This window comes from Nelumbo nucifera, chromosome 1 (assembly GCF_055504915.1).
Source record: "Nelumbo nucifera cultivar China Antique chromosome 1, China Antique-T2T, whole genome shotgun sequence".
Classification (NCBI taxonomy): Eukaryota; Viridiplantae; Streptophyta; class Magnoliopsida; order Proteales; family Nelumbonaceae; genus Nelumbo; species Nelumbo nucifera.
In genome coordinates this window covers 1572511-1600210 of record NC_142649.1, presented here as the reverse complement: position 1 = coordinate 1600210, position 27700 = coordinate 1572511, and the positions used below count along the sequence as shown (strand labels likewise).

General features: G+C 43.8%; 2 protein-coding genes across 2 annotated transcripts in view; one reads left to right on the top strand and one right to left on the bottom strand.

Moving 5' to 3' along the window:
• Window positions 1-14674, bottom strand: part of LOC104589348 (Polynucleotidyl transferase, ribonuclease H-like superfamily protein) — a 36188-nt gene extending 21514 nt beyond the window's left edge. Inside the window, exon 1 of the mRNA XM_010247632.3 lies at window positions 14297-14674. Within this exon, the coding sequence (XP_010245934.1) occupies window positions 14297-14625 (329 nt within the window). The 5' untranslated portion in view covers window positions 14626-14674. The remainder of the gene's footprint in view (window positions 1-14296) is intronic.
• A 5198-nt stretch (window positions 14675-19872) lies between these two features.
• LOC148802843 (uncharacterized) lies at window positions 19873-21706 on the top strand. Its single transcript, XM_088896317.1, has 3 exons — window positions 19873-20622; window positions 20695-21095; window positions 21632-21706. Exons 1-3 carry the CDS (start codon window positions 20016-20018, stop codon window positions 21704-21706), a joined length of 1083 nt encoding a protein of 360 aa, XP_088752443.1. The 5' UTR covers window positions 19873-20015.
• Window positions 21707-27700: the final 5994 nt, after the last annotated feature.

Below are 27700 nucleotides of genomic sequence, written 5' to 3'. Positions count from 1 at the left end.
TGGTGAAGAAATCAACAAGCTGCAAGCTAGATGAAACATGTGGAAGAGAAATGTAGCCAGCAAGGAGAATATCTCTAATGAAATGTCAGTCCACCTCCATATGTTTTGTAAGCTCATAGAAGACAGGATTGGACGCAATCTTGGCAGTACTCATGTTAGTAGCAAAGAGGGGAATGGATAAGAAATTGTCAATATCCATATCACAAAGTAGAACCTTATGCCGAACAATTTTATTATGAATCTTAAGCCAAACAATTTCACTACATACAAAGGACATTGCTCGATACTCCGCTTGAGTAGATGACTTGGAAACAATTTGTTACATCTTACATTTCCAAGAAATGATAGAATCTCTAAGAAAAATACACCAACCAGTAGTAGAGCAAAGGTATGTCAGGACAACCAACCCAATCAGCATTAGCATAAGCTCTAAGCAAAGTAGAAGATGAAAATGACAAAAAATAGCCCATGAGAAATTATTCCCCTAACATAACAATTTATCCCAAGTACAGTAGAAATATGGGGTTGGCAAGGAACAAAAACAAACTAGCTAACAAGCCGAGCTGCATAAGAGATATCCAGCAAAGTCATAAATAGATAAGACTACCTACAAGTTGCCAATACAAAGTAACATTTGTCTCAAAGAACCATTCAACCTAAAAGCTTAAGCTGTTAGGTGAGGTCTTTGAATAGGTTGATATTCTCTAAAACGCCCCCTCACACGAAAGCCGATTGGGCTTGAAGCATGAAAAAGCAAAGGCCCACCCATACCTTGTGCTGAAACTTATTTAATTATAATGGGGGTAACGAGGATTGAACACTAGACCACTTGGTCAAAATGGCTCTGATACCATCTCAAAGAACCATTCAACCTAAAAGCTTAAGCTGTTAGGTGAGGTCATTGAATAGGTTGATATTCTCTAACAATCTAGAAGCAACTCTCGATCATCCTTGCTCAATTTGACATTGAGTTCCAACAAAATCTCAACATTTTGGAATCAGTGAGGCGAGCCATCTTTATTAAATCAAAGGCATCCCTTTGTTGCTTGAAAAAAATATCCTTGAGGCCATCTCTGAATTTGAAGACCCAAAAAATAAACAATTGGCCTAAGATCTTTCATTTTAAAGGAGCTACTAAGGAGAAGCTTCAAGTAATCAATACCATCCACATCATCCCCTGTGATTAGGATATTATCAGCATATACCAGAAGAAGAGCAACCCATGTGCCCACTTGAGGATAAAGAGAAAATAATTTGAACAACTTTACAGAAATTCGGCATCCAACACAACTGTATGGAAATGTTCAAACCAAGCCCGTAGAGCTTATTTAAGACCATAAAGAGATTTCTTTAGTTTACATACCAAGTGGGACTCATCACAGTACCCGGGAGGAAGTTTCATATACTCAGTTCCTGTAAATACCCATTAAGTCATTTTTTATGTCTATTTGATGAATTGTCCATTGCCTAATAGTAATAATGGCCAAATGTAAGCGAACAAAAGTCATATTGGCAACAAGAGCAAACGTCTCATAATAGTCAATGCCATATTCTTGTTTGTAACCCAGTGTTACTAAGTGTGTTTTATATCTATCAATAGTACCATCTGATTTTAATTTCACTAAGTAGATCCAATGGGTTACCTATGATAGAAGCACCTAAAGGAGGAAAGACAAGATCCCAAGTATCATTTTCCCACAGAGACACAATAGATAAACTATGGTTGGAAGGAAACCAATACGATCAAGAGGGTGAGAAATACAAGAGGAGTGACAAGGGAATAAATAAAAGTAAGGCAGCAAGAGGAGAAGAACTTGTAATGGTGGTGGGTGAAGGAGGATGACTAGGCTCTAGTGCTAAAGAAGGAGGCATAGGCATTGAAAGAATTGGATGCTTCCTATAATAAACTTCAGCTACTAAGGACTAAGAGGAGGATCACCTGCAAAACCAAAGTGATGCAAAACAAAAAAGGATGATGCAAGCAATTTAACAATATGCTCAAAGAAAGAGATGCCCTCAAGAAAAATGACATTACAGGATATGTGAAGATGACGGACCTTGGGATCATAACAGGGAAATCCCTTGTTTTCCAAATGTTAGACAGTTTTGTATGCCCTTAGCTCCAATCAGATTTGATATACTTTTAACATTTAGTGTAAATAAATAAAGTTCATGTTTGATTCATGTTGTGTGATATATTTCTGTGTAAGACCCTTAAACTGGACACTTAATGAGACTCGTGTTAGTTTAGAACATTCACGACCGTTGGAAAGTCTGGGGAGATTTATCCTGCCAAGGCTGACACTGGTGTGCTACCAAGTGTTGGGGTGGCTTGTCTCAGCCGCCAGGGTGTGACCCAAGGCACATGCAGTGTAGGATTACTTGAATCCTTGAACCGGACCAGATTTCCAGTATTGCCCTGGACCTTGGAGATTGATGGGCAAAACTGGAAAGTTACACCTGACCCCTAGACTCGATTATGATACTGCACTAGGTGTCAGATTGGGTTGTTTTTGATATGCCAATCAGTGAGATCCTTAGCTGGGGTCAAAACCTGGGTATGTTGGGATAGTCTGAGAATTCATCTGAGTGGGTGATCATAGTGATAGGATTAGCCCCTTTGTCGGACAAAGGTAATGATCGGGGATGCACTCTCTCTGATGGAAACCAAATTGCTAGTAGTTGATTTCAATCGTTGGAATTTTGTTTTGCAAATTTTATATATATATATATATATATGATATATATACATATACGGTTTCAAAATGTTTGCAAATGGTTTTAATTCTCGGGATCCATGTAAGTAGAGAGTGCAGCACTGTTCCTTGCAGCCGAGGGAGAGGTCCTCTCTTGTCGAGCAGTGTTTGATCATTATGGGCTGAGAGGTTAAGTGTAAGGCCATTTAGGGTTACACCTGATGGGCTAATCTTGCATCTGCCCACAGTCCTTGGGTTTTTATAAGATGACTTGGCCCAAGAACCACTTACTGTAAGTGTTGGGCCCATAGAGTCCATGTGATGGGCTCAAGGGGTTCACTGGGCTTTCCAGTGAATTCGGTTAGGCCTTGTAACAAAGGTTGGGCCGAACCCATGTGGCTGATGTGTAGATCAATGCTTGGGTCCCACGCCATACAAAGAAGCCCAACTAGGCAGCAGCTTGGAAACTTATTGAGCATTGGTTACTTATTGGGCCTAAAGCCCATTTCGACCTGGGCTGATATGATCACCCACTTAAGGGGGCGTATCTGGGATTAGGGTTAGCTAAAAGATTAGGGTTCTAACCCTATCCACTCTTGGAGACCAAATTCAAATGTGATTTGAATTTGGTAACCTCCTGATAAGATCAAGAGTGGGCTGACCTAATCTACAGATAGGATTAAGATTATCCCCAATCCAAATGCTGATTTGGATTAGGATAACTCCTAATAGGATTAGAAGGTTTCTTAATCACTAAGAAAGGAAGAAACCCTAATCTTGGATTACAAGAATTCGACCTAGGGTTTTGTAATGATACAACTTCTACAATCTGAGATAGGATCTCATCTTCCTAAGCTGAAATCTGCATCCACGCCACTTTCAGCCTTAGGAACTCCTTCAGTCATCGCCACCTTACTGCTTGGTTCGAACTCCTCTGAAGGGAAGATCAAGAAGCTGGTTCTTGAGATCAGTCTTTGCTGAAAGGCTAATTTGGTTCGGTGCTCTAAGCCTCCAACGGATCCTACTCGAAGAGTTCGGTACGTAGGATGTACACTGTTGGTTCTGCCCCACCATCGCTGTGTCATCTTCAGCGGAAGCAGATCTTGGATACTTCTTTGGGTGTGAACACCGACTTTGGGAGATCTTGATTCTTCGTATCAGGTATAACCCTTCCCTTGTTCTTTGGTTCAGATCTGGTTTGGTTTGGTTCGAGTAGGATCCATGAATAATTGATTCTAAAATAAGGGAATACGATTCCCAGTTGATTGAAGGGAGAAAAATTTTTGAAATTCGCCCACCTATTCCGCTGCTTTCTTGGCGTCCATACGATGGATTTCTCCCTCCTTTCACCAAACTATAGCCCATGAATGCACACATAGCTAATTATGCAATTAGCTTCGTATGTTCATGAGGAAGGTGAACAAAACAAACACAGCCAAACACATGGAGCATGGAAAAGTAGGTGAAATAAGAACTGAAAAGGAGATGAATTTCCAAGAACAAAAGAATGAAGGATATTGATAAGATACACAATTGTGCTAGTTGCCTCCACCCAAAAGGTAATGGGAACATGTGAATCATGTAAAAAGGATCTCACCATACTAGCAATGTAACGATCCTTGCGCTTAGCTATCCCATTTTGTTGAGGGGTACTAGGACAAGACCTCTGAAATTGAATGCCATGTTTTTTAAGGTAGGTTTGAAACTCACCATCCTCATCGTTAAAATACTCTCCCTTGAATTACAGTACAAGGCACTTGTGGTACTTTTAAACCAATTCATAACCATGGCATGAAAGTAAACCCATGGATATCATGTGCAATCATCAATAAATAACACGAAGTATTTGTAACCCAAGCATGAAATAACAAGAATGACCAAACATCATTGTGTATAAGATGAAAAGGAACAGAAGCATGCTCAAAAGAAGATGAAAAAGGTAAAACAAGACTTTTACTATATCAACAAATATAAGATTTATCAGCATTCTTAAATGAAGTAGTAATAGGTAATGACCAAAAGAAAACATATAATCCAAGTTTTTAGCATGAGAGTGACCCAAACATCTATGCCATAGATGCCATACAAGAAATAAAAGGGAAAACTGAACAGTAGATAGCAAACAAGAAGTTAAAGAACTCTTGTCCTCGAATTCCATAACAAACAAATGCCCAAACCTATGCCCCTTTCTCTTTAGCTCCCTAATGTATTGGTCTTAGATAAAACAACCATCATGAGAGGGCAAGAAAAAAAAACATTGTTAACATCATCAACAAGTTGTCCAACAAAAATTAAATTAGTAGTCAATTTAGGCACAAAAAGAATTTTGGGAAGATGAAAGGGAGTAGATGGAGAAGTGGACAAAACAAATCATCACAACCATAAAATGGAAGGGTTTCGCCGTTAGTAATAACAATGTGATTATCAAAGGTGCAAAATTCAAGAGATTGACCAAAGGATGCCCTAGTCATGTGATTTGAGGCTCCATAGTCAATTATCCACATATGAGATGAGAAGAGCATAAGTAAGCAAACTTACCAGTCAAACCAATAGTTGTTGAGTTGGTCCGGTTTGCTTTTATTTAGTTAAGAAGTTGTTGGGCTCTAGGCCCATTAGTTTATGTTTTTTTAAGTTGTGACTGTTCAGCTTTTAGTAGCCGCCCTACTAAGGGCATCCTTGTAATACCTCATCTTTTTAAGTTAAGTATAAATATAATGAGAGGGGACGGCTAGGGTTAATTTTCACAATCCTAGTTGACTTCCTACTCTCTTCTTCTTCTCCTTTCTTCTCTACTGCTGAAATCTTCATCTTCCCCCTCTTTCCTTCACAAGAAACTCGACTAAATCTGCAATTAGTGATCTCTACTTGGTATCAGAGCAGGCCGAAGGTTCCTTGAAGTTGTTCTCTCATGCAGCCCTAGATCGGCCGACTGCATGGTGATTTAAGAGGCTGATCGAAGCTCTCAGGTAAGCCCAGTTTTTGGAGATTTTTTTGGTGGATTTGTGTGCCCTGTAGTTGGTCTAGGGTTTCTCATCAAAATCAGGAAAAACTGGAGAAAGGGGAAGAGTCATGTTTCTGTTGGACTCTTCAATTTTGACCTAGGAAGTGGCGCCCTAATTTTTTAGGGTTCCTTGGAGTTTTTTATAAGGGGCGATTCAAGTCCTGCCTGATTTGGAGGCTTCTAGAGAAGGCGGCTGCCTCTTCTCTTTCTTCTCCCGTCCCATAGAAAATGAATCTTTTGTGGAAAGAAAGTCTAGGACACCAGAAATGTGTTGTTGGTTCCAAAAGGTGTTTTGTTTGATGTTGTTGCAAATTTCAGTTATTTTCTTTACATTTTTTGAGAAGCATGGAGGGCCACAGAGTTGAAAATAAGCCTGGGAGTGAAATGGGACCAGTGGGAAGTGCTGGATACCCTTTCGAGGCTGGGACCATTACTATAGTTAGGTTGGATGGTGCAAATTACTTAGAATGGTCACAATCTGGAAAGATGGCCATTGGTGTTCGTGGGAAATTAAGGTGTATCACTGGTGAAGAGGTGAAACCCGAAACTAGCAACTCCCGGTGGGTACAGGAGAATTATATGGTGATGACTTGGTTATGTAATTTCATGTTGCCACATATAAGTAAAAATTTTTTATGGGCAAATACAGCTAAGGAAATATGGGATGGGGTTGCAGAAACCTATTCAGAGAGGGAGAATGTTGCTAGGGCTTATCAATTGAGAAATCAGATTATTGCTACAAGGCAGGGAGATAGATCTGTTGCAGCCTATTTTTCAGTCCTTAAAACCCTGTGGCAGGAGATTGACCATTTAGAGACATTTGCTTGAGAAACCACTAAGGATGCAGCTACCTATCAAAAACATCTAGAGAAGTATAGGGTGTTTGAATTCCTTGCTGGCCTTCATCCTGAGTATGATATTGCATGACAGCACCTTCTTTCCAGGGACAGTGTTACTCTCTCCCAAGCATATGACTTTGTGTCGAGGGAGGAGTGCAGGAGAGATGTGATGATGAAAAACCTTATTTTTTATTAGTCTGCCATGGTAAGTGTTGTGAAACCTAAATAAAGTGGCATTGACATCAAGAAGGAAGATAAAAGAGATCTGATCTGTGACTACTGTAAGAAGCCTAAACATACAAGAGATACTTGCTGCAGCTTCACCCACATCTTGTGCCGACTAGAGTGAAAAATAAGAAGGGAAATGCGCACATGGCAGTTACTGGTGACATTCCTGCCCCTCCTACTACAGCTGCTCTAGAGTCTGTTGCAGCTGTTGCAGTAAGGGCCAAACTTGAGAGGTATGGGCTACTTCTAAACCAGCGGGATACAGCCAGTTCCAGTTCATCTACAAGCGGACAGCAAGGTACAGGTGGCACTGGTGGAGTCCACTCTACTTCCTTTGCTCACATAGATAGTTCACACGTCACTGCAAATTATATTTCCACTTCAGGTAAGGAGGGACTCCTTGGATTATAGATTCTGGAGCCTCAGACCACATGACCTAGAGCTCTACTATTTTTTCAACTTACCAGCTCTGTTCTGGCAGAGATAGGGTCTCCACAACTGATGAATCCCATGTTCCTATTGTTGGGAAGAGATCTGTCAAGATTAGTGATTCTATTTCTCTACCCTCTATCCTTCATGTTCCCAAATTGAGCACTAATTTGTTATATGTTAGTAGTTTGACTAAAAACCTGAACTGCTCAGTAATTTTTTCTCCTGGTCATTGTATTTTGCAGGATCTGGATTCAAAGAGGACGATTGGAAGTGGTCGTGAAGTGAATGGAATCTACCTCCTGGATGTACTTCCTTCTCATCAGAGTCATCATGTCAGTAAGGAGAGTGAGTCAGGGTCTGTGAGTCAAATTATGCTTTGGCATAATCGTTTGGGTCATTTACCATTTTCTTCTTTGAGTTTTTTGTTTCCAAAACTTTTTGAGTCTGTTAGTTTGTCAAGTCTGGAGTGTGAAGGTTGTCAACTTGGAAAGCATTGTAGACATTCATTTAAACCTAGTAATAAAAGATGTTCTTCTTCTTTTGATGTTATTCATTCGGATGTGTGGGGCCCTTACCATGTTCATTCTATGGGAGGCTATCGCTATTTTCTCTTATTTGTGGATGATTCCTCGCGATACTCTTGGATTTACCTGATGAGATCCCGCGATGAGGTACCATCCTTGGTGAGGCAATTTCATCAGATGGTACTAACACAGTTTGGAACAAGAATAAAGGTGTTCAGATCTGACAATGCCAGGGAGTATTTTGAAAGGCATCTTGCCTCATATCTGTTAGAATATGGTGTTGTCCATCAAAGCAGTTGCCCCTACAGTCCATAGCAGAATGGTGTTGCAGAAAGGAAGAACAGACACATTGTTGAGACTGCAAGAAGCATGATGATCACATCTACAGTTCCAGTTTCGGTTTTGGGGTGATGCAGTTCTCACAGCAGTATATCTGATTAATAGGGTGCCCTCTCGTATACTTGGATTTAGCACCCCATTCAATCTTCTTTTTCCTCAGGGGGAGATGTTTCATATTCCTCTCAGGGTATTTGGGTGTGTCTGCTTTGCATATATCCTTGGTCCTCACCGCTCGAAGCTTGATCCCAAGGCAAAGAAATGTGTCTTCCTTGGATATGCAGAGAATCAGAAAGGCTACTGCTGCTATGATCCAGTCTCTGGGAGCCGGTATGTTACCATGGATGTTACATTTTTTTAATCCACGTACTTCTTCTCAAAGAATCCTTCTCAGGGGGAGTGTTTTGGGGAAGTGAGTCAACAATCTATTCCTCTCCCAGTTCCAGTCCCTGTGTCTACTCCTGTGCTTGATCACCACCCTGTGGCACCTACCTTGCCACCTCCTTTGCGTTCTGCTTCTCAGCATTACTTACGACAAAGACTTCACAAGGAAGTTGATTCCACTACAGCAGAACTCACATCACTTCCTATCGATTCCTTGAAGACTCCAGATTCGACTGCCATGGATTCAGGTATTCCTCTTGGTCCCACTATTGTTTCAGTTCCCATTGATCCTACTAACTCTGTTACAGATAACCTTGATCTCCCGATTGCTCTCAGAAAAGGGAAGATAAAGTCTACTGCTCATTGTATTTCACAATACTTATCCTACAGTGGACTTTCTCCTTCCTATCGTGCTTTTCTCTCCTCTCTTGATTTAGTGTCTATACCCAAGGGTGTTAGTGAGGCTCTCTCCAAACCTGAGTGGAAGACAGCTATGCAGGAAGAGATGGCAGCTTTGATTAAGAATCAGACATGAGACATTGTGGATCTACCAGAAAGCAAGGAGACAGTTGGATGCAGATGGGTTTACACAGTAACATATAAGGCAGATGGAAGTATAGAAAGGTACAAGGCAATACTTGTTGCAAAAGGGTACACACAGACCACCTATGGCATTGATTACTTAGAGACCTTTGCGCCAGTTGCAAAGATGACCTCCGTTCGGATACTTCTTTCTCTTGCTGCCTCATACTCTTGGCCCTTGTTTCAACTTGATGTGAAGAATGCTTTCCTAAATGGGGATCTGCAAGAAGAAGTGTATATGGATCTTCCTGCTGGTTTTTACAATGATACTGAAAAGGAAAAGGTATGCAAACTTAAGAAGTCACTTTATGTCTTGAAACAATCTCCTAGAGCATGGTTTGACAGATTCAGATAGGCCTTGATTGGTTTTGGCTACACTCAGACTCAATCCGATCACACCTTGTTTGTGAAGCGAAGGGGATCTTTGGTGTCAGTCCTAATTGTTTATGTGGATGATATTGTTGTCACCGGGAATGATCTGAGTGAGATTGATGGTCTGAAAAGGAACCTACATAAAGAATTTGAAATTAAGGATCTTGGAGAATTGAGATACTTTTTAGGCATTTGTAAGATCAAAACATGGAATTTTTATCTCACAAAGGAAGTATGTCTTGGATCTTCTTCAAGAGACAGGGAAGCTTGGAACAAAGGCAATCAGCACCCCTATTGATCAGAACCATAAAATCAATGCACTAGAAGGTGAACCAGTAAAGGACATTGGGAGATATCAGAGACTTGTGGGTCGACTGCTATACTTGTGTATGACAAGACCAAACATCTCTTATGCGGTAAGTGTAGTAAGTCAATACATGCATGCTCCACGAGTCCAGCATTGGGAAGCTGTTGACAGGATTCTTGCTTATCTGAAGGGACACCCAGGCAAAGGCATATTGTTTATTGATCATGGATAGTTGAAACTAGAGGCTTATATAGATGCAGATTGGGCAGGATGCCTTGATGACAGGAGATCAACTTCAGGAGTGTGCACGCTAGTTGGGGGTAACTTTGTCTCATGGAAGAGTAAGAAACACACAGTGGTGGCAAGATCAAGTGCTGAAGCCGAATACAGGGCCATGGCACATGGAGTTTCAGAACTTCTCTGGATTCGTTCCCAGTTAGAAGAATGTACAGGCAGAAGAACCTATGATACTATACTGTGATAACCAGGCAGCAATTAACATTGCCCATAACCCAGTCCAGCATAACCGAACTAAGCACATTGAAGTGGATAGACATTTTATCAGGGAAAGGGTAACTTCTGGAGAAGTTTTTCTTCCATACATTGCTTTTGATCTGCACCTCGCTGATGTTCTCACAAAAGGTGTTGCAAAGAATAAGTTGGAGCATGATCTACGCAAGTTGGGAATGTGTGACATTTATTCCCAACTTGAGGGGGAGTGTTGAGTTGGTCCGGTTTGTTTTTATTTAGTTAGGAAGTTGTTAGGCTTTAGGCCCATTAGTTTATGTTTTTTTAAGTTGTGACTGTTCAACTTTTAGTAGTCGCCCTACTAAGGGCATCCTTGTAATATCTCATCTTTTTAAGTTAAGTATAAATATAATGAGAGGGGGGCGGCTAGGGTTAATTTTCACAATCTTGGTTGACTTCCTACTCTCTTCTTCTTCTCCTTTCTTTCTCTACTGCTGAAATCTTCATCTTCCCCCTCTTTCCTTCACAAGAAACTCGACTAAATCTGCATTAGTGATCTCTACTATAGCAAAAAAAAACTGAAGAAATAAACGAGAACATGAGTTGGTTAATCTTATCTTCAGTCAATGAACCTTGAGAGTCTGCCTTGAGAGCTGAAATGAAGGAAAAAGCATTACATGGTTCAGCCAAATCCTAAAATGCTTTATGTTGTACTTTCTTAGGAGGCCGAGTTGGACATTCAACAATAATAAGCCCATGTTGTTTGCAAAAGGTGCAAAAATTCTTCTTACAATGAGATACCACATGCCCAAATTCTTTGCACTCATAACACTAAATCTTCAAAAAATCTTTCTTCACCTTTTGTTTGGTAGCAAAAAATTCTGCACCTATGCCATGCTCTTTCTTATTATCAAGAAAGGTGAGTAATAAGCCGAGTTTCCTCTCTTAATAACTCACCAAGAATCACATCCAAGTCCGGCACTGTCTTCTCCCTACTAAGAATGTTTGACTGTATAGTCTCATAATCAAGTCAGAGATGCATCAAAAAGTGCATAACTTTTCTCTTATCAAAATGTTTCTTCATTGCTTTCACGCAATAATTAGTAGAGAAATCCCAGGTGAACCAATTCATATTCATTTCAAAGGTTCACAAAACCAATATAGTACTCTTGAATTCTTTTCTTCCTCTGAGCATAAGAAAATATGTCCAGCTATATCTAATATATTTTGGACATATTTGACTGCAAATAGACCTTCTCAAGGTATTCAAACATGTCATGTGTACTCTTCAGTCCCCTCATTGGAATGACAACATCAATAGTGGCAGAGCCTAGAATCTAGGAAACAACCTATGCATTTTCAATCTCCCACTGCTTCAACCCTTTTGCATCACTAGCATAGACATGGTTGTAGAACCATCAATATAGCCCCACATACCCTTCCCTTCAACAAAGTACTATAAATGAAACTTCCATAGTGCATAGTTCATTCCATCAAACTTAACAGAGATGATTTCACCTTTTTTGAATCCCACGATCAATAAAAGATAGATAAAATAAATAGAACAAGTAGTACAATCACCAAGAGCAAGCAATGATGTTGAAAGAGATGAGAGAGGACCTCTTGTAGCAAAGAAAAAACGTTCAAACTACTAAAAAAACATGTAACGAAGTACACAATCCAAAAAAAAAAAGAAAGAAAGTAGATTTGGATCAGATCTGATATGCCTTTCAAAATATGTAGATCTGGATCAGGAGACACTCCCTATGAAGTTTCACCTTGATCTAATGTCTTCCAAGAGAGATCTAATAGAATTTCTCTTGTTGGTTGTACTGAACAAAGTAGACTAATTCTAGGGTTGATCAAAACAATCCCAAAACCAATCACAGAACAAGGAAAATAGTAGATCTTGATAGTCAATTGAGCAAGGAAGAATCAAAGAACAACCTGCTCTAATACCATGATAGCTTAGGCAAGAGAGAGAGAGAGAGAGAGAGAGAGAGAAGAAAGAAACAACAGAAAAATAGATTGCTCAGATGGTTGATGTACACACCCAACCCAGGAAAAAGGTATTTATATAAAAGAATAAATGAACAATATTGTCCTTACTGTTGTGAGACTTAATAGAAAGCAAAATATCTCTCCTTGGGGGGGGGATAACTTTAATCAAAAGTGTCCTTTCAAGATTACCAACTTATTTCTGTTTATTCTTGTTTTTAATTGATGTAATACTTTGTTAGAAGAGGTAACAGCTCATGCCTCTTCATGGATTTCCTGTATTGCCTTAATTTCTGGATTAATAAATTATTTTCATTCATCAAAAAAAGGAAAAAAAAAGATTACCAACTTATTATATGTCCTTGTTGAAAATTCTGACATAAGTGGCTGAAAGAATTGAGAAGGTTCAGAGGGGTTTCTTATGGGATGATGTTGGTGGAGATGGAGGGGGAAAGGAGAAGGGTGGATTGGGTTTTAGAAGAGTGAGAGTTTTCAACAAGGCCTTGGTTGGGAAGTAGTTACGGAGATTTGGTTTAGGGAGGGAGGAAAACTCATTATGGAGGAGGGTGGTGGTGGGGAAGTATGGTGTGATAAAGTTTGGTTGGGAATCTAGAGAGGTGAGATCTTCATACGGATTGAGTGTGTGGAAAGGGATTATGAGATTCAATCAGGAGCTCGGGAGCTTAACAAGTTTTTCAGGAGAGGATGGATCAAGAATTAGGTTCTGGGAGGATGATTGGTGTGGGCTAGGCAAGCTGAGTGAACTGTGCCCAAGGTTGTATATGCTGGTTGAGGCTGAAGTTCAATTAGCCAATGTTATGAAAGAAGGGGAGAAGAGAACAGCCGATCTAGAGCCTGAAGTTCAGGAGAAATTTGCTGGATAGAGAGGTGGACAAGTGTATTAGATGCCATTTGGCAAGTCTTTTTTGAAAGATCTTCTAGCAGACCTGAGAGCCAAAAGACGATGTGAGCTTTTGCATTAAGATCTTAGCAACCTGAAGATCGTTTGGTTAAGGTGCATCTTCCCGCGCATCTTTCTGCGTGAAGACATGATGAAAAAAAGTCAAAAAGCTCCATTTGGAGCTTTCCGAAATAGCCCAAAACAGGCTTCACGGGTCTTTTTGGGATGTCTTCTTTTGGCGGCTAGGTCTTTTCCCAAACCAAACGGGAAAATACCTAAACGCGGGCTGCCGGGCTTCTAAACAGCCAACAGACCGCACAGAAAGGCACACCAAATGGGGCCTTACTTTGTTGGGAAAACTAGAGGGGGTGAAAATCTCAACTCAATCGAGGGATGAACTATGGTGGAATGAGTGTTCAAATGGAAAATTTTCTGTTAAATCATGTTATCTAGCTCTCAGCAGGGATAGTTCAGATTCATGTCAAGTTGAGGGTGTGTTGGGAAACCCGGTCCCCCCCGAGTTGAAGCTTTTGCTTGGCTGGTGACCATGGACAGCATCTTGACTGTGGATCACCTGAAACCAAGGGACTTCAGTATGGCCAACATGTGTTGTTTATGCAATGAACAGGAAGAAAATGTTAGTCATCTGTTTTACTCTTGCATGCAAGGTTGCTGGTTTCATGTGGAGATTGTTCACTTATATGTTCGGGGTATCAGATTTTCATCCAAGATCAACTGCACATATCTTCTCTTCATGACCAAAGATAAGAGGAAGGAAGAAACCGAAAGGTGATTTGAAGCTGCATTCAATTTGCAATACGTTGAAACATATGGAAGGAGAGAAATAGAAGAATTTTTTAAGATAAAATCTGCAGTTTGGACAAGATAGTGGCTGCTGTCAGAAAATCTGTGGCCGATTGGGTTCTGGAGCTACCAGAATTCAGACAAATTGACAGGGAGGACCTGGGGACAAGTTGGGGGATGTCCTGGGGTTTCAACTTTGTAACTTGGAAAACTTATTTTGATTTTACTTAGTAGTTTTTCTCCGATGATGTATGCGGGTGATGCCTTGTCACCTGCTAAATTGTATGTTACTTTTTTATTTAAATGAAATTTTCATTTTACCATAAAAACGAAAAAAGAAGAAGAAGGATGTAATAGCTATATGTTTGAGTTTGTCTGTCTGTGTGTGAAAAAGAAAGGAGAATGGAAAGAGAGGAAGACTCACGGGTAAGCGACGACTTTGGAAGACTCGATAGTGAAGGGGCAGACAGCAAACTGAAAAAGCTGAAACCTCTCGGCGGCATCCTTGGCCTTAAGATAGGCCATGTCGGGGGTATCGAATGGCAACACACGACGCCATGGAGCGGAAAAGCCGCCGGTCTTTTGCGACGAAACAGTAATGAAATGGCAGTCATGAATGTGCTTCTGTATCTCCTCCAACGACTCCAGAAAATTTGACTTCGTAACCTGTTTGACACTCCATTGCTGCTCCTTTTGGGCATTCTTGCTGCTGCTCAGGAAACGTCTCTGCAACTGCAATAGCCGGTGCATCATATCATTCGTTAAAGTGCAAAACAAGACGCCACTGTCCTTGAAATTAAGCTAAAGGCCTAAAGCAGTGGACCGCCCGCTCGCCCCACGAAATGCCTCGGTCTTGGTCGGACAATAAGGTTTTAAACCGTCGTTGATCCGGACGGTCGGACCATTCGACCTACAAACCGGTTAGGGTACTGACTCCATTTCACCCCGAAATGTTATTTTCCCAAAAACCATTGAATTGGTCCAAAACCAAGTAAACCAGGCGGTTGAACCGTTGAATGTTTGATTCAGACCGGTTTTTGGGCAATTTTTTTTATTTTTTTAAAACATCTTGATCCATTCAGACCAAATGATCAAACCACTACCTCGGAAACAAGTGGCCAAGGCAATCTCGATTCCACTTTGGTTTTTAGAACATTATTGGGTAGCATCAAACAAAGGGGGTAGAACATTAGGAAGCACATTTAATGAGCACTTTATAAATATTATGACAACTATTAAATGTTGTATTTAGGCCTTGTTCACATTTCGACAAGTTATTTATCTGGATAAGTGTACTTACCTAGGTAAAGAAAAATTTACTTGGGTAAGTACATTTACCCATGTTTTTTATTTCCAATGTAAATAAGGCAATGACCATTTTATCTATAAAATCCATTATTACAATGGGATTTTTGTCCCTTTCAAGTGTTGGCAACTTTCCCCAAAGGTGGGAAAGTTATTTAACCTCCTAGGAGATAGATATCACTTACCCACCAGGAAAATAAACTTTCCCTATTCCCCACATAAATCTGAAAAAGGAACATGGGATTTTTGGTCATTGGAAATCAAAATCCCATTGACCAACTTTCCCCCCTCTCAAAATCCAGAAAAAGAATGCCCCCTTAATCTTTTTCAAGGATAAGTTGGGAGTATTTCAAGGGATAGGTGTCAAAAAAAATTTAAAGTGCTCATTGAACATGCTTACAATGTTATGCCTACCTGGACTCTCAAACAAAGTTTTCAAGTTCAACCAGATTAGACAGTTGAACCGATGATTGGTGCTTCTTGTTATTTTATGGTTTTTAAGGTTTGAATGATCTAACCATCCATACAATTGATAAAACCTTTACATGGTCAACTTTCCAGTGCTATCAAGTCCAACTCTCACAGCACTTGCCCATTAAGTAAGGTCCGAATATGCTAGCACGCCTCACACCAATCTCATAGTGCTTTTCACACGTGCATTGAGAACATCTCTCATACTCGATTTCTCTAATTCTAAGTTTAGGGCAAACTTAGACCCAACCCTTGGCTGCCCAAACCTAGGTGAAACACCCAAGCATAAATGTTTTATGTCTATTTTAACTCAAAATAGTCTCTAACTCTCAACCAAATAGAAATTTCACATTTAAAATCAAAACACCCAAGTTACACTCATATAGTAGTGTTTTCAAGTAAAAATTGCCTAGTACCAAACATCACCTTAACAAGTTATTTAACCACTCTCCCATTAGTCCTACTAATTTGGAACATATCCAGCAGCGCCTCACCTTCTAGCCAGGGGTGAGCATTTGAATTAATTGAAATTTTAATAGGGAAATTTTGAATTAAAACCAGATTAAGGAAAATTCTAAATTTTTGCTTGGTTTACGGTTATTTTGATTAAATCTGAATTTGAATATATATTGTATAATCTATAACACACATATATATATATATATATATATATATATATATATATATATATTATAGATTACACACATTATATGGGTTTAACTATAATACTCAAAAGGTATGATGCTGGAAAAACTTGGAACCAATTATGATGCCAAAAGAAAATGGATTTTCTCTAATAGGGTTCAACTTTGATGCCAAAAAGACATTATGTCAGAAAAAAACTTATGACCAATCAATTAGCATCATAAAAGTGGTTATCAATAAGGTGGATTTTCAACAAAATTCATGGAGGGATTTGATTGGTCAAAGTCTTTCCAACATCATAGGCCTAGACTCTTTTTGCAATTTCTTGTATGGATGAAATTTGCTCAATGTTAAAACTTATTGATTTAAAATCGAGGCAAAATGAGTAATGTGTTATTGGTCTTAAATGAGTTAAAAACAACTATGATTAAGACAAATATAGATCTTTGTTTAACTTCCTGCTAGATTCTATTTGAAGGCTTATAGGCATAAAATAAATCGAATTGCCCATGGGTTAGCATGGCCCGACATGATGTAAATCTTGCTTGGCACGGACCCTACGTAACCCTAGGTTGAGCTAGGCTAGGGGTTTGAGGCCCACAACCCATATGGGCTTATATATATTATTGATACATGTTATGTATATATAGTAATAATATATAAATATGCATTTATTAGTTTTTTTTCTTCATGAAAAAAAAAAGTCGTGTTGGCCCATGAGCCTACGCTAGTGTTAGGCCCCCTCCCTAATAAATTAGGTTGTGACAGAATGACCTGTTACAGTGCAAAGGGATGATAAACCATGTGCTGGTCCAACACAACCCACATTACACATATAGGTGGGCCAAAAATTGAATTTTGTGAATATTAGATGTAATTGAAAATGCATACAACTTCAAGAGCAAATTCATCACTCAAAGTTGTATCTTCCCTACTATGCTCTACATGTTGATTAGTATAAAATTATAATTTGGTTTGAATGTAGGGAGTGGGATTAGATTTTGCGTGTTAGTATTTGTAACCAAATTACATTCTTGTGGAAAACATTTGACTAACCTTCTTCCTTCAATTAAGGCACCATTTGGCTTGTCTTTTTATGCGGTCTTTTGGCTGTTTACAAGCTGAGAAGACTGAAAGTCGGTATAGTCCTATTTGGCACGCAGAAGATCTAACCGCCAAAATACGCAGCACCGAAAAGACGCACAAAGCCCATTTTGGGCTGATTTCGGGAAGCTTCAAATGAAGCTTCCCGCATCTTTCACGTTTTAATCTCCGGCGGAAAGACCCGAAATGATGCACGGAAAGACGCGCGTCTGCCAAACGGTCAGAGCTACGAGAAGATCTTCTCAAAAAAACTTGCCAAACGGGCCCTAAGTAAGCCCCTTTGTTGCCTTCTCTTTGAGGTTGTCTCCTAGAACATGGTTTACCTAATGAAAATATGCATTGTTAATAATTTTATGTATGCATTTTATAATTTGCAGTTCTTGAGAGAGCTTCTTACCCAACATCAAAAGCACTAAAGTAAGAAGAGGTGAGAAATCTGTCTATTCTTTTTTTGAACATAATTCCTTGGTCATATATTTGCAAAGTCAGCAAGTATTGGGTTGGTTTCTAAAAATAATGTTTAACTGATTCCATGCATTATGTTCTTCCCTATTTCAAAATTTTATATTCTTCTTTTATGTCATGTCCAAATCCAAAAAATCTAATATATAGTTTATATGTGACAATTTTATAAATAAATTTGCCTTTAGTTTTTTTTTTTTCTTTCTTAACGTACAACATTAGGAAATAGTTTAAGCTATATGTAAGAAACAATTTTAATATATGTATGGTATTTTTGGGTTGATGTAAATTATTTATAGAAATTTTGACTAGATTATGCAAAGTCAATATTTATTTTAAGAACTTGTTGAGTAAATTAACTACTAAAATGTGAATTTCACATCTGATGATGCACAATCTGGCCGGTCTTAGCTGTTGATGATCTTGCCTCTGAAATGAGTAACAGGGACCTGAAATGGGAGAAGAGAAGCTCCGGGGAGAACCCGGCGTAGGGCTCCGAAGCTCAAGTTAGAATCCTTCAAAGGCAAGAATAACCAGATAGCGCGAGAGTTAGCATACCTCCTCCCTGGGGGGGTAGAAGCCTTTTATAACCACCTCGCGTACTCACTTCCAGGCCTCCGTCAGGTCGGGCATGATTACTTCTGAACTCCTGCCAGTTCGGGTGTCACTTCCTCTGGTCGGACAGAACCGCCACTGTTCCTTCTGTCGGAGCCGTCTCTGCGGCTAGTGACGACGGTTGCAGGTGGCGGTGGCAGGAAGCCGTTTGAAATGCGGCTGTCAGGCGTCAGATCCCAAATCAGTCAGGTACGCCGCCCTTGGGTAAGGACGTCCTTGGCATCGGGTACGTCTGGCGGGCCTGGTGTTTTGGAAGTGAAGTGTTGGAGTGGCGAGCGAGGTGCCTTGAGTTCGGTTTGGAGTGTTCCGAGCTGCCACGGGTCAGCTCGGGTCAGATTTGTGAGTCTTGGGGCCCAGTATAGTTCGTGCTCCTTGCAGGGAGCTCGGGTTCTCAGTAGGGAGCTCACTCTTAATAGCGAGCTCGGAATCCCAGTAGGGAGTTTGTTCTTAGTAGGGAGCTCGGATTTAGGGAGCTCGGGCTCCTAGTACTGAGCTCGGACTTGGGGAGCTCAGTTTTCACGGAGCTCGGGTTCTTTAGGGAGCTCGGGCTCCTAGTACCGAGCTCGGACTTGGGGAGCTCAGGTTTTAGGGAGCTCAGACCTTCGACAGGGAGCTCGCTCTTTATCAAGGAGCTCGGACTAAGTACAGCGGTCTGGAGTTCGGGCTTGGTAATGAGTTTGGACTTGCTTCCGATGTTCGCTTTGGGTGCTCTACTGTCCCGAACTGCTTGCCTTTGCCGCGTGTCGGGCGATCGCGAGGTCGGGCCAAATTTCCCTTCATCAATTGCCCCCCACTCCCTACAACGATGGTTCCGTCTTGGCGCGGGGAGTTCGCAAGGTAGCAGGAGGGTTTTTGGTCCGTGCTGAGCGCGCTTGCTCTAATTTGATTTTCAGAAAAGGGCGCGCGTTTGGGAGTCGTGACGGCAATGGTTCGGGAGTTGCGCTGCAGACGCTTTTATTGCGAGGAGACGTGCGCCGTTACTCCGTCAGTTTCGGGAAGACGCGTGCCGACACCTGTCCTCTGACAAGACGTGCGCGACGTTCCATCATTTTCGGAAAGACGTGCGCCGATTGGTCTTGGAAGACATGCGGCTTAGCGCGGCTGTGGGCCGTTGGATTGGCTTCGATCTGGGCCGTCGCTTTCCGTACGCAGTGGATATAAATAGTGCGCGGGGGGGGCCGTCCTTGCTATTGTTGTATATTTCGAGTTCGCGCCTTAAGTTTTAGCTCGCGTCCAGGCTTTTCAGCTCGCGTCCCAGGGCTTCTTGCTTGTTCGAGTTCTCGCGGTCTGCTTCAGTCTTCTTCCCGGGTGAGTGTTCTTTTGGAATCCCATTCCGTTCCACGATGTCCGGTTTGGAAGGTTCAGACTGTTCAAGCGGGTCTGATGTGGGTTCTACGAACCAGTTTGCGTCCCACGGTAGTTCAAGTGAGCCCGATGTAGGTCCTGAGGAAGGGGTCGGGCCTACCACCCGAGGTGCTTCGGGTAGGTCGGCATCCACCTCCCGCCGTGGCCGGGTTGTAGATCAGTTCGGCCCTTCGACTATGACGCTTGAGGAACTTCAAACCCACGTAGACTACTATAGTTTGCCCAGCGAGTATGGTTATTTTATCCCTACGGGGAGCTTTCCTTGGGAACACGGTCCTGATGAGATGGTGATTTTCCGGGAACAGCTCGCCGCGGGGCTGCGACTGCCCTTCCACCCTCTTCTCGTCGAGGTCCTAAACCACTTTGGTGTGACGGTTGGCCAACTTCACCCGAACTCTATTAGGAACTTAGTGGGAACGATCTCTTTATTTTGCGACGAGAACTTCCCTCTAGATCTGGAGATTTTTTCTTCTATCTTAATGTTGAAAAAGAAAGTGGGTCCCCTTCCTGGGCGTAGGCGGGCATACTACCTGTCCCCTCGCCCGGGCTTCAAGCTCTTACACGGACTCCCCAATAAGGTCCCGGCGTGGAAGCAAGACTATTTCGGGGTGCGAAGTGCGATGGGGTGGCCGTTTCAGACCGGCTGGGGGGTGGCCGCTCCTGATTCCGGCATCACACTTGATGAGGAGACGGCGGAGGGCCTCCGGCAATGGGCGCGGCTTGGGCTGGATTGCCAATGGTATCTGACGGAGGCCAAGCTTATTGCTGCGGGCCTGAGCTCGGGTAGGTTCTTTCCCTAGTGATCTTGTCTTGTTCTTCGCTTACGTCTTGCTGATGCCGACCTCCTTTTCGCAGGTACAATGGATTCTCGAGGGTCACGAGGTGCGCACTTGTTCGAGGGGATGAAGAGGAGAAAGCGGGTGGCCAAGCGAGCTCGCGCCGAGCCATCCCGAGCTGCGGAGCCCGAGGTGCCGGACTGTCCGGCAGAGGAGCCCGAGATGGTTCCTCCTATGCAGGGGCTGGCGGGGGCTCCTTATGCTGAAACCACACACACGGGTGCTCCTGCTTATTCCGAGTCCGCTCATATGCGAGCCGGGCCGTCGGGCTCGGAGGCCCCGGGGGACTTCAGGAGAGTGCTGTCGCCTGTGCATGCTCTTCAACGGAGTAAGGAGGCGATGTTTCCTGAGGAAGTTGCGGCGTGGACCGAGCTCCCTCTGCGCCAAGTGGCTTGCCGTGCCGTTACTCACGCCATGGTGGTAAGTGATCCTTTCTTTAGAGCTTGGCTTCTATTTTTTCATTCGTTTCTCTGATGTCGTTTTCCTTTGATAGGTGAACTCCTCCATTCACGCCTTGGCGAACCAGGTGGAGAAATGCTTGCGACAGGCGCGAGCTGCCGAGGAGGCTGCTCGGACTGCCGAGGAGAATGCTCGTGCTGCTGATGCTGCTGCTCGCCGTGCGCGGTCTAGGCAGGCGAGGTCTCAGAGGGATGCCGAGGCCATGGGAGTGGTGGTGCAGCGCATGGCGGAAATGAAGCTGGACCTGGAGCACCGGGTCGAGTATCTTCTGGAGGATATCAGGGAGAGGACTTAGATCTTTTCTCAAGGGATCGAAGACGCGAAGAAGAAGGCTGTCAGCGATTACATTGCTTCGCCGGATTTCGATGACCTGATGGTAGACTCCTACAGGAGGGGTTTCAAGCTAAGTCGGTGGATGATCCGGAATACGTACCCCGACCTCGATACCAGCGCCATATCCACTTTGCACATCACTCCGGAGATGGCTAATGCTGCAGATGCTGAACCAGACTCCGAGGGGGAGGCAGGTCCTTCGGGCATTGTCGGAGAGGCTTCGGATAACGATGAAGTAGCCCCGGGCTTGTGAAATGAAATGAAATGTACACATCTGTTTTGAAATGAAATGTCTTTTTGAAATGAAATGTACACACACACACACACACATATATATATATATATATATATATATATATATATATATATATATATTATATATATATTTTGGCGAACTGACCATTTCGGTCTGTCAGTTCGTTTTATGAAATGACTTCGGCGTACTTGCTTTGGTGGCCTATAGATAGTACCTTCTCAAGTTGACAACGTTCCAAGCTTGGGGTACTTGTTTCCCTTCTAGGGTTCCGGGCTCGTACGCTCCCCCACCGAGTGTTTTCATTACTCTGTAGGGTCCTTCCCAGTTCGGTCCAAGTTTCCCTACGCCGGGTTCGGGCACCATGACCCTACGGAGAACCAGGTCGCCGACGCGGAAGTTCCTCTTTTTTACTCGCGCGTTGTAGTACCGAGCTACCTTTTGTTGGTAAGCCGCAGTTCGGATGTGCGTGAGGTCTCTCACTTCGTCCAGTAGGTCGAGGTTGGTGTGCAACTCGCCCTCGTTTGTCCGTTCGTCGTACGCTTCCAGTCGTAACGTAGGCACTTCGATTTCCACCGGGATCACTGCTTCGGTGCCATAGGTGAGGTTAAAGGGGGTCTCACCCGTGGCGGTCTTTTCCGTGGTTCGGTGTGCCCATAAAACACTTGGTAGTTCGTCTGCCCACAAACCTTTGGCTCGGTCCAATCGCGCTTTTAGTCCGCGGAGGATGGCTCTGTTCATTACTTCTGTTTGGCCATTTGCCTGCGGGTGTGCGACCGATGTGAAGTTCTAACTAATTCCCATACTTCGGCACCATTCTTGGAACTTGATGTCTTCGAACTGTTTGCCATTGTCGGAGATCAGTACCCGAGGTAGCCCGAAGCGACATACGATGTTTCCAAAAGAAGTTTTGTATGTTTCGGGCCATAACTGTTGCTAGGGGTTCGGCTTCTATCCACTTCGTGAAATAATCTACTGCCACCACTAGGAATTTTCTCCCGCCTGTCGCTGGTGGGAATGGCCCCAAGAGGTCGATGCCCCATTGGGCGAAGGGCCATGGACTGGTGAGGTATTTGAGGTCGGCAGCGGGCTGATGGTGGATATTGGCATGCTTCTGACACTTGTCGCATTTTCTGACGAGCTCGATTGCCTCTGTCTTCATCGTTGGCCAGTAGTATCCTTGTCGAAGTGCCTTTTGGGCGAGGGCTCTGCCCCCCAGGTGTCCGCCACACAAGCCTTCGTGGATGTCGCGGAATACCAGCTCGGCTTCGGCTGGGCGCAAGCATCGCAGATAGGGGAGCGTGTAGGATCGTCGGTACAACCGTTCGTCTATCATGACGTATTTGGCTGCCTGGCGCTGCACCCTCTTGGCTGTGTTGCGGTCCGCGGGGAGGGTTCCGTCTAACAGGAAGCTCGCAAGTGGGTCGATCCAGCTCGGCTCCGCTTCGGTGACGGGAGCGACCTCTCTTGCCCCACCGAGAATGCTGGGCCGAGGCAAGTCTTCTACGTACACGGTTCTCCTGGCGTTGTGGCTCGTGCTAGCCAGTCGGGACAGGGCGTCGGCCTCAGCGTTCTCTGACCTCGGGATTTGCTTGATGAAGTGTGATTGGAAGTTGAGCAGAGCTTCCTTTACTTTTGCCAAGTACGCAATCATAGTGAGTTCGCGTGCTTTGTACTCGCCTGTAACTTGGTTGACCACGAGCTGGGAATCACTGCAGATAACCACATGCTTTGCCCCGACCTTGCGTGCTAGGTTTAGCCCGGCTATCAGTGCCTCGTAATCTGCCTCGTTGTTGGATACCGCGAACTCAAAGCGTAGTGCGCATTCCTGTTTTGTTCCGCCCGGGCCGCGTAGCATTATTCCAGCCCCGCTGCCTTGTTGGTTCGAGGAGCCGTCTACGTGAAGGATCCAGGGCTCCTCCTCCCAGTTCGCGCTTGGTCTACGAGGAGGGATGCCACACTGGCTGCTACTTCACGAGGTTCGGACTCGTTTGGCTTGGGAGCTCCGAGTTCGCTCGAACTGGGGATCTCGGGCTTGACCGGCTCAGGGGCTTCGAGGCTAAATGTGCATTCTGCGATAAAATCTGCCAAGGCTTGGGCCTTGATGGCAGTTCTTGGCTTGTACTGGAGATCGTACTCGCTGAGCTCGATGGACCACTTCGTCAGCCGGCCGGAAACCTCGGGTTTGAGTAAGACTTGCCTCAGAGGTTTGTCGGTCAGGACGATGACGGTGTGGGCCTGGAAGTACGGGCGGAGTTTCCGTGCTGCTATCACCAGAGCATACGCTAGCTTTTCTATCTGCGGGTACCTTGTCTCTGCTCCCTGCAAGATTTTACTAACATAATATATGGGTCGTTGGACCCGGTCTGCCTCCTTTACTAGTACCGAACTGACCACCTCGTCGCTGGCCGAGAGGTATAGCTCCAAGACTTCGCCTTCCTCGGGCCGAGCTAAGGTTGGTACTTTGGCGAGGTAGCCTTTTAGCTCATCAAACGCGAGCTGACAGTCTTGGGTCCATTCGAACCCTTTGCCTTTGATCGCTTTGAAGAAGGGTAGGCAGCGGTCTGCCGATTTGGACATGAAGCGGCTTAGGGCGGCTATGCGGCCGTTCAGCCTTTGGACTTCTTTTATTTTCCGAGGTGGTCTCATATCTAGGATGGCTTGTATTTTGTCTGGGTTGGCCTCGATGCCACGTCGACTGACAACGTAGCCCAGGAACTTGCCCGAGGTGAGGCCGAAGACGCATTTGTTGGGGTTTAATTTCATGTTATACTGACGCAGGATTTGGAAGACATAATCTAAGTCTTGTATTAATTCTTGCGAAAACTGTGTTTTGACGACCATGTCGTCTACATAGCACTCTATCTTTGTGCCGATCAGGGGCCGAAACAGCCTATTTACAAGTCTTTGGAAGGTCGCCCCGGCGTTTTTTAACCCGAAGGGCATGACCTTGTGACAGTATATACCGAATTCGGTTATGAATCTAGTTTTTTCCTCGTCGGACTGGTCCATCCGGATTTGGTTGTAGCCTGAGTAGGCATCCAGGAAACTTAGCAATTCGTGTCCCGAGGTCGCGTCCACTAGACGGTCGATCCTAGGAAGGGGGAAGCAGTCTTTCGGGCAAGCTCGGTTCAGGTCGGTGTAGTCGACGCACATGCGCCACTTGCCGTTCGCCTTTTTCACCAGCACAGGGTTGGCCACCCAGCTCGGGTAATGGACTTCCCTTATGAAGTTTGCCGCGAGGAGCTTTTCGACTTCCTCGTCGACCGCTTTCCAGCGCTCCGGGGCTAAGTTCCGTTTCTTCTGTCTAACGGGTTTGACTAAAGGGTCAGTGTTAAGTTTGTGAGTTATAAGACTAGGGTCAATACCGGGCATTTCGGCCGCAGACCATGCAAAAATATCTAAATTTTGGAGTAAAAAACTTACCAGTTCGGCCCGTAGGGGTTCCTTGACAGAAGCACCAATCTGGAGTGCGCGAGATGGGTCCGTAGGTAAAGTCGGGATCGCGACTGTCTCTTCTGTCGGCGAGGCTCGTTCTTCGCCTTGCTCCGTAGGCCGCTCCAGGTCGAGGTCGCCGGCCGGCTTGGACTTGCCCTTTAGGGCGGCGACGTAGCACTTGCGGGACTCGAGCTGGTCGCCCCGCACTACCCCCACACCGAAGTCCGTAGGGAACTTCATTGCCAAATAATAGGTAGAGACCACCGCCCCCAGGATATGCGTGATTGGCCGTCCTATTATGGCGTTGTATGGGGAGGGGGTCGCGACCACTAGAAAATCGTGGTTGAGTCTGACCGCACAAGGCCACGTGCCGACTTCCATGGACACCGTTATCTTTCCAAGGGGCCTGACTTCCTCCCCGCTGAAGCCCACCAGGGGAGTGTTCGCAGGTTTTAGTTCGCTCCTTGGCAGCTGTAGCCAATCAAATGCCGACTTGAATAGGATGTCCGCCGAGCTGCCTGAATCTACGAGTACGCGCCTAACTTCGAAGTCGCTGATCCTGAGTTTAATGACGAGTGCGTCATCGTGAGGGTAGCGAACTCCCCACACGTCGTCTTCTGTGAAGAGGATCGGCTCCTCGGTCTTCGGCCTCTTCGGGGGGTTCCGCTCCTCGAGGACCGCTTCGCGAACTGAGGTCCGAGCTGCCGCTGATGTGCACCCCGCCACCACTGAACCTCCCACAATTACATGGATGGTTCCCCGAACTGGCCTTTCTGCCGGAGGCTGTCGCGGCATCGGTTCGGCAGGCCTGCTGCTAGTCTCCGGGGCGTCTTTTAAGTGTTCGCCCGGCTGATCCGCTTTATTGCTATTATTGTTGTGCTGTACAAAGTTTCTTAAGTATCCGCGACGGATGAGCCCCTCTATCTCGTCTCGGAGGTTATTACATAGCTCGGTGCTGTGACCGTGGTCCCTATGGAAACTACAATACAAATTCTTGTTTCTTTCGTTTGGATTTCCCTTTAGGCGAGGTGCCCATTTCACGAAGGGGGCGTCCTTGATCGTCATTAGGATCTCGGTCCGCCTTGTGTTCAGTGGCGTGTAATCCGTCCGAGCTGGCAGGGGAGCTCGGAATGACTGGTTCGGTTTTGGGTCCCGGGCCGGGTTTTTCCGGTCGGCCGAGTTAGAGGGCTCGCCGTCCCTCTTTCTTTTCTCGTTTCCGCCCTCGGTTCTTTGGTTGACTTTCTCCTCCGTCCTCATGAATTTGTTCGCGAGCTTGAGGAACTCGGCCACGGTCGCGGGCTAGTTAGCTACCATGTGCCACTTGAATTCCTTGTGCGTCACCCCTCTTTTTGCTGCGGCAAGCTGTACCGCGGGGTCTAACCGAGGTATCTGTAAGCATGCCTCGTTGAATCGTTTGATGTAGCCCCCGTATGGGTTCTCCCCCATTTAAGGGAATGGCCATTCCCTCCCCCTCCCTTGGAAATGAAATCTCATTCCAATTGATTCTAATTCCCGTTTTGATTCCTATCTAAACAAAATAGACTATGAGAATAGATCATCATAGGCCTAAGGGTTTTTTTTTAGTTAAAGGTTTTAGGGCATTTCAATCCTCAAACATTTGATGATTTTGCATAAAGTTAAGGTTGGCATTATAATAATCTATGATAGAAAAGTTGATTTAATGTAATAGAAAGGGTGTATAAGTCCCTTTCAACTCCAAAGGTCAAAAGAGGCTTAAGGGCAGGTCAAAATTGAGGGGAGGTTTAATAAGACCTTTTGAAAAAAAAATCAGGTAATTTAAGGGTTTTACTTGGACAACCAGGGCATGTACTATGCATGTGTAAAACTTGAGCTAAAAATATAAAGTTGATGTAATATGATTAAATTTAACTTTTGTAACTTGCACCAAAATACAGTTAAGTGGTTGCTTTATAGTATAGACTAGTAATTGTTCACTTGTGTTGCACATGGCAATTTTAGTTAAGGGTAAATTATAGATAAGCATCCATGGCTTTGAGGGTAGGACACTTAAGGGCCTAACTTTCTAATTTGACAACCAAGTACCCTAAGCTTTTGGAAGTATACACACAAGTCAACACTATTAACTAACATCATGATAGGTGGTAAAATTATCAAATTGCCCATTATTTCCTAATTTATTTAAGATTGCAACAGATTTGGAACAACAATAAAACAAATTACAAAGACTTTTCTATACTGATTAAAGGGAGGGAATCCAAAACAAAGAGCAGGCTATATGCTCTAAGCCTAAAATTAGCCCAAACCTCCAATGATTTGATGTATATAGGTCAACTCAAAGGGATTTCAAAGTCCTAAAAGAAAACAAAAATGATCACATTGGGTACATCAATGGTGGATTCCAGGTTCAATTGGTTCTTGACAAATACACAAATATACTACAAATGGTTATTTGGATTCACTTCTTTTTCAACTCTTAAACTTGTAAATGTCTCATTTACAAGTTTGTTGCAACCATATAAGCGCACTTTCCTTGTTATGATGGCAGCCAAACTCTGAAAGC

Bases quoted from the DNA above. Each gene is read 5' to 3' on its own strand.
- LOC148802843 (XM_088896317.1), top strand. From the start codon at position 20,016: ATGACGCTTGAGGAACTTCAAACCCACGTAGACTACTATAGTTTGCCC. The intron at 20,623-20,694 runs GTAGGTTCTTTC...TCCTTTTCGCAG, and splicing joins TGCTGCGGGCCTGAGCTCGG to GTACAATGGATTCTCGAGGG. The intron at 21,096-21,631 runs GTAAGTGATCCT...CTAATGCTGCAG, and splicing joins CCGTTACTCACGCCATGGTG to ATGCTGAACCAGACTCCGAG.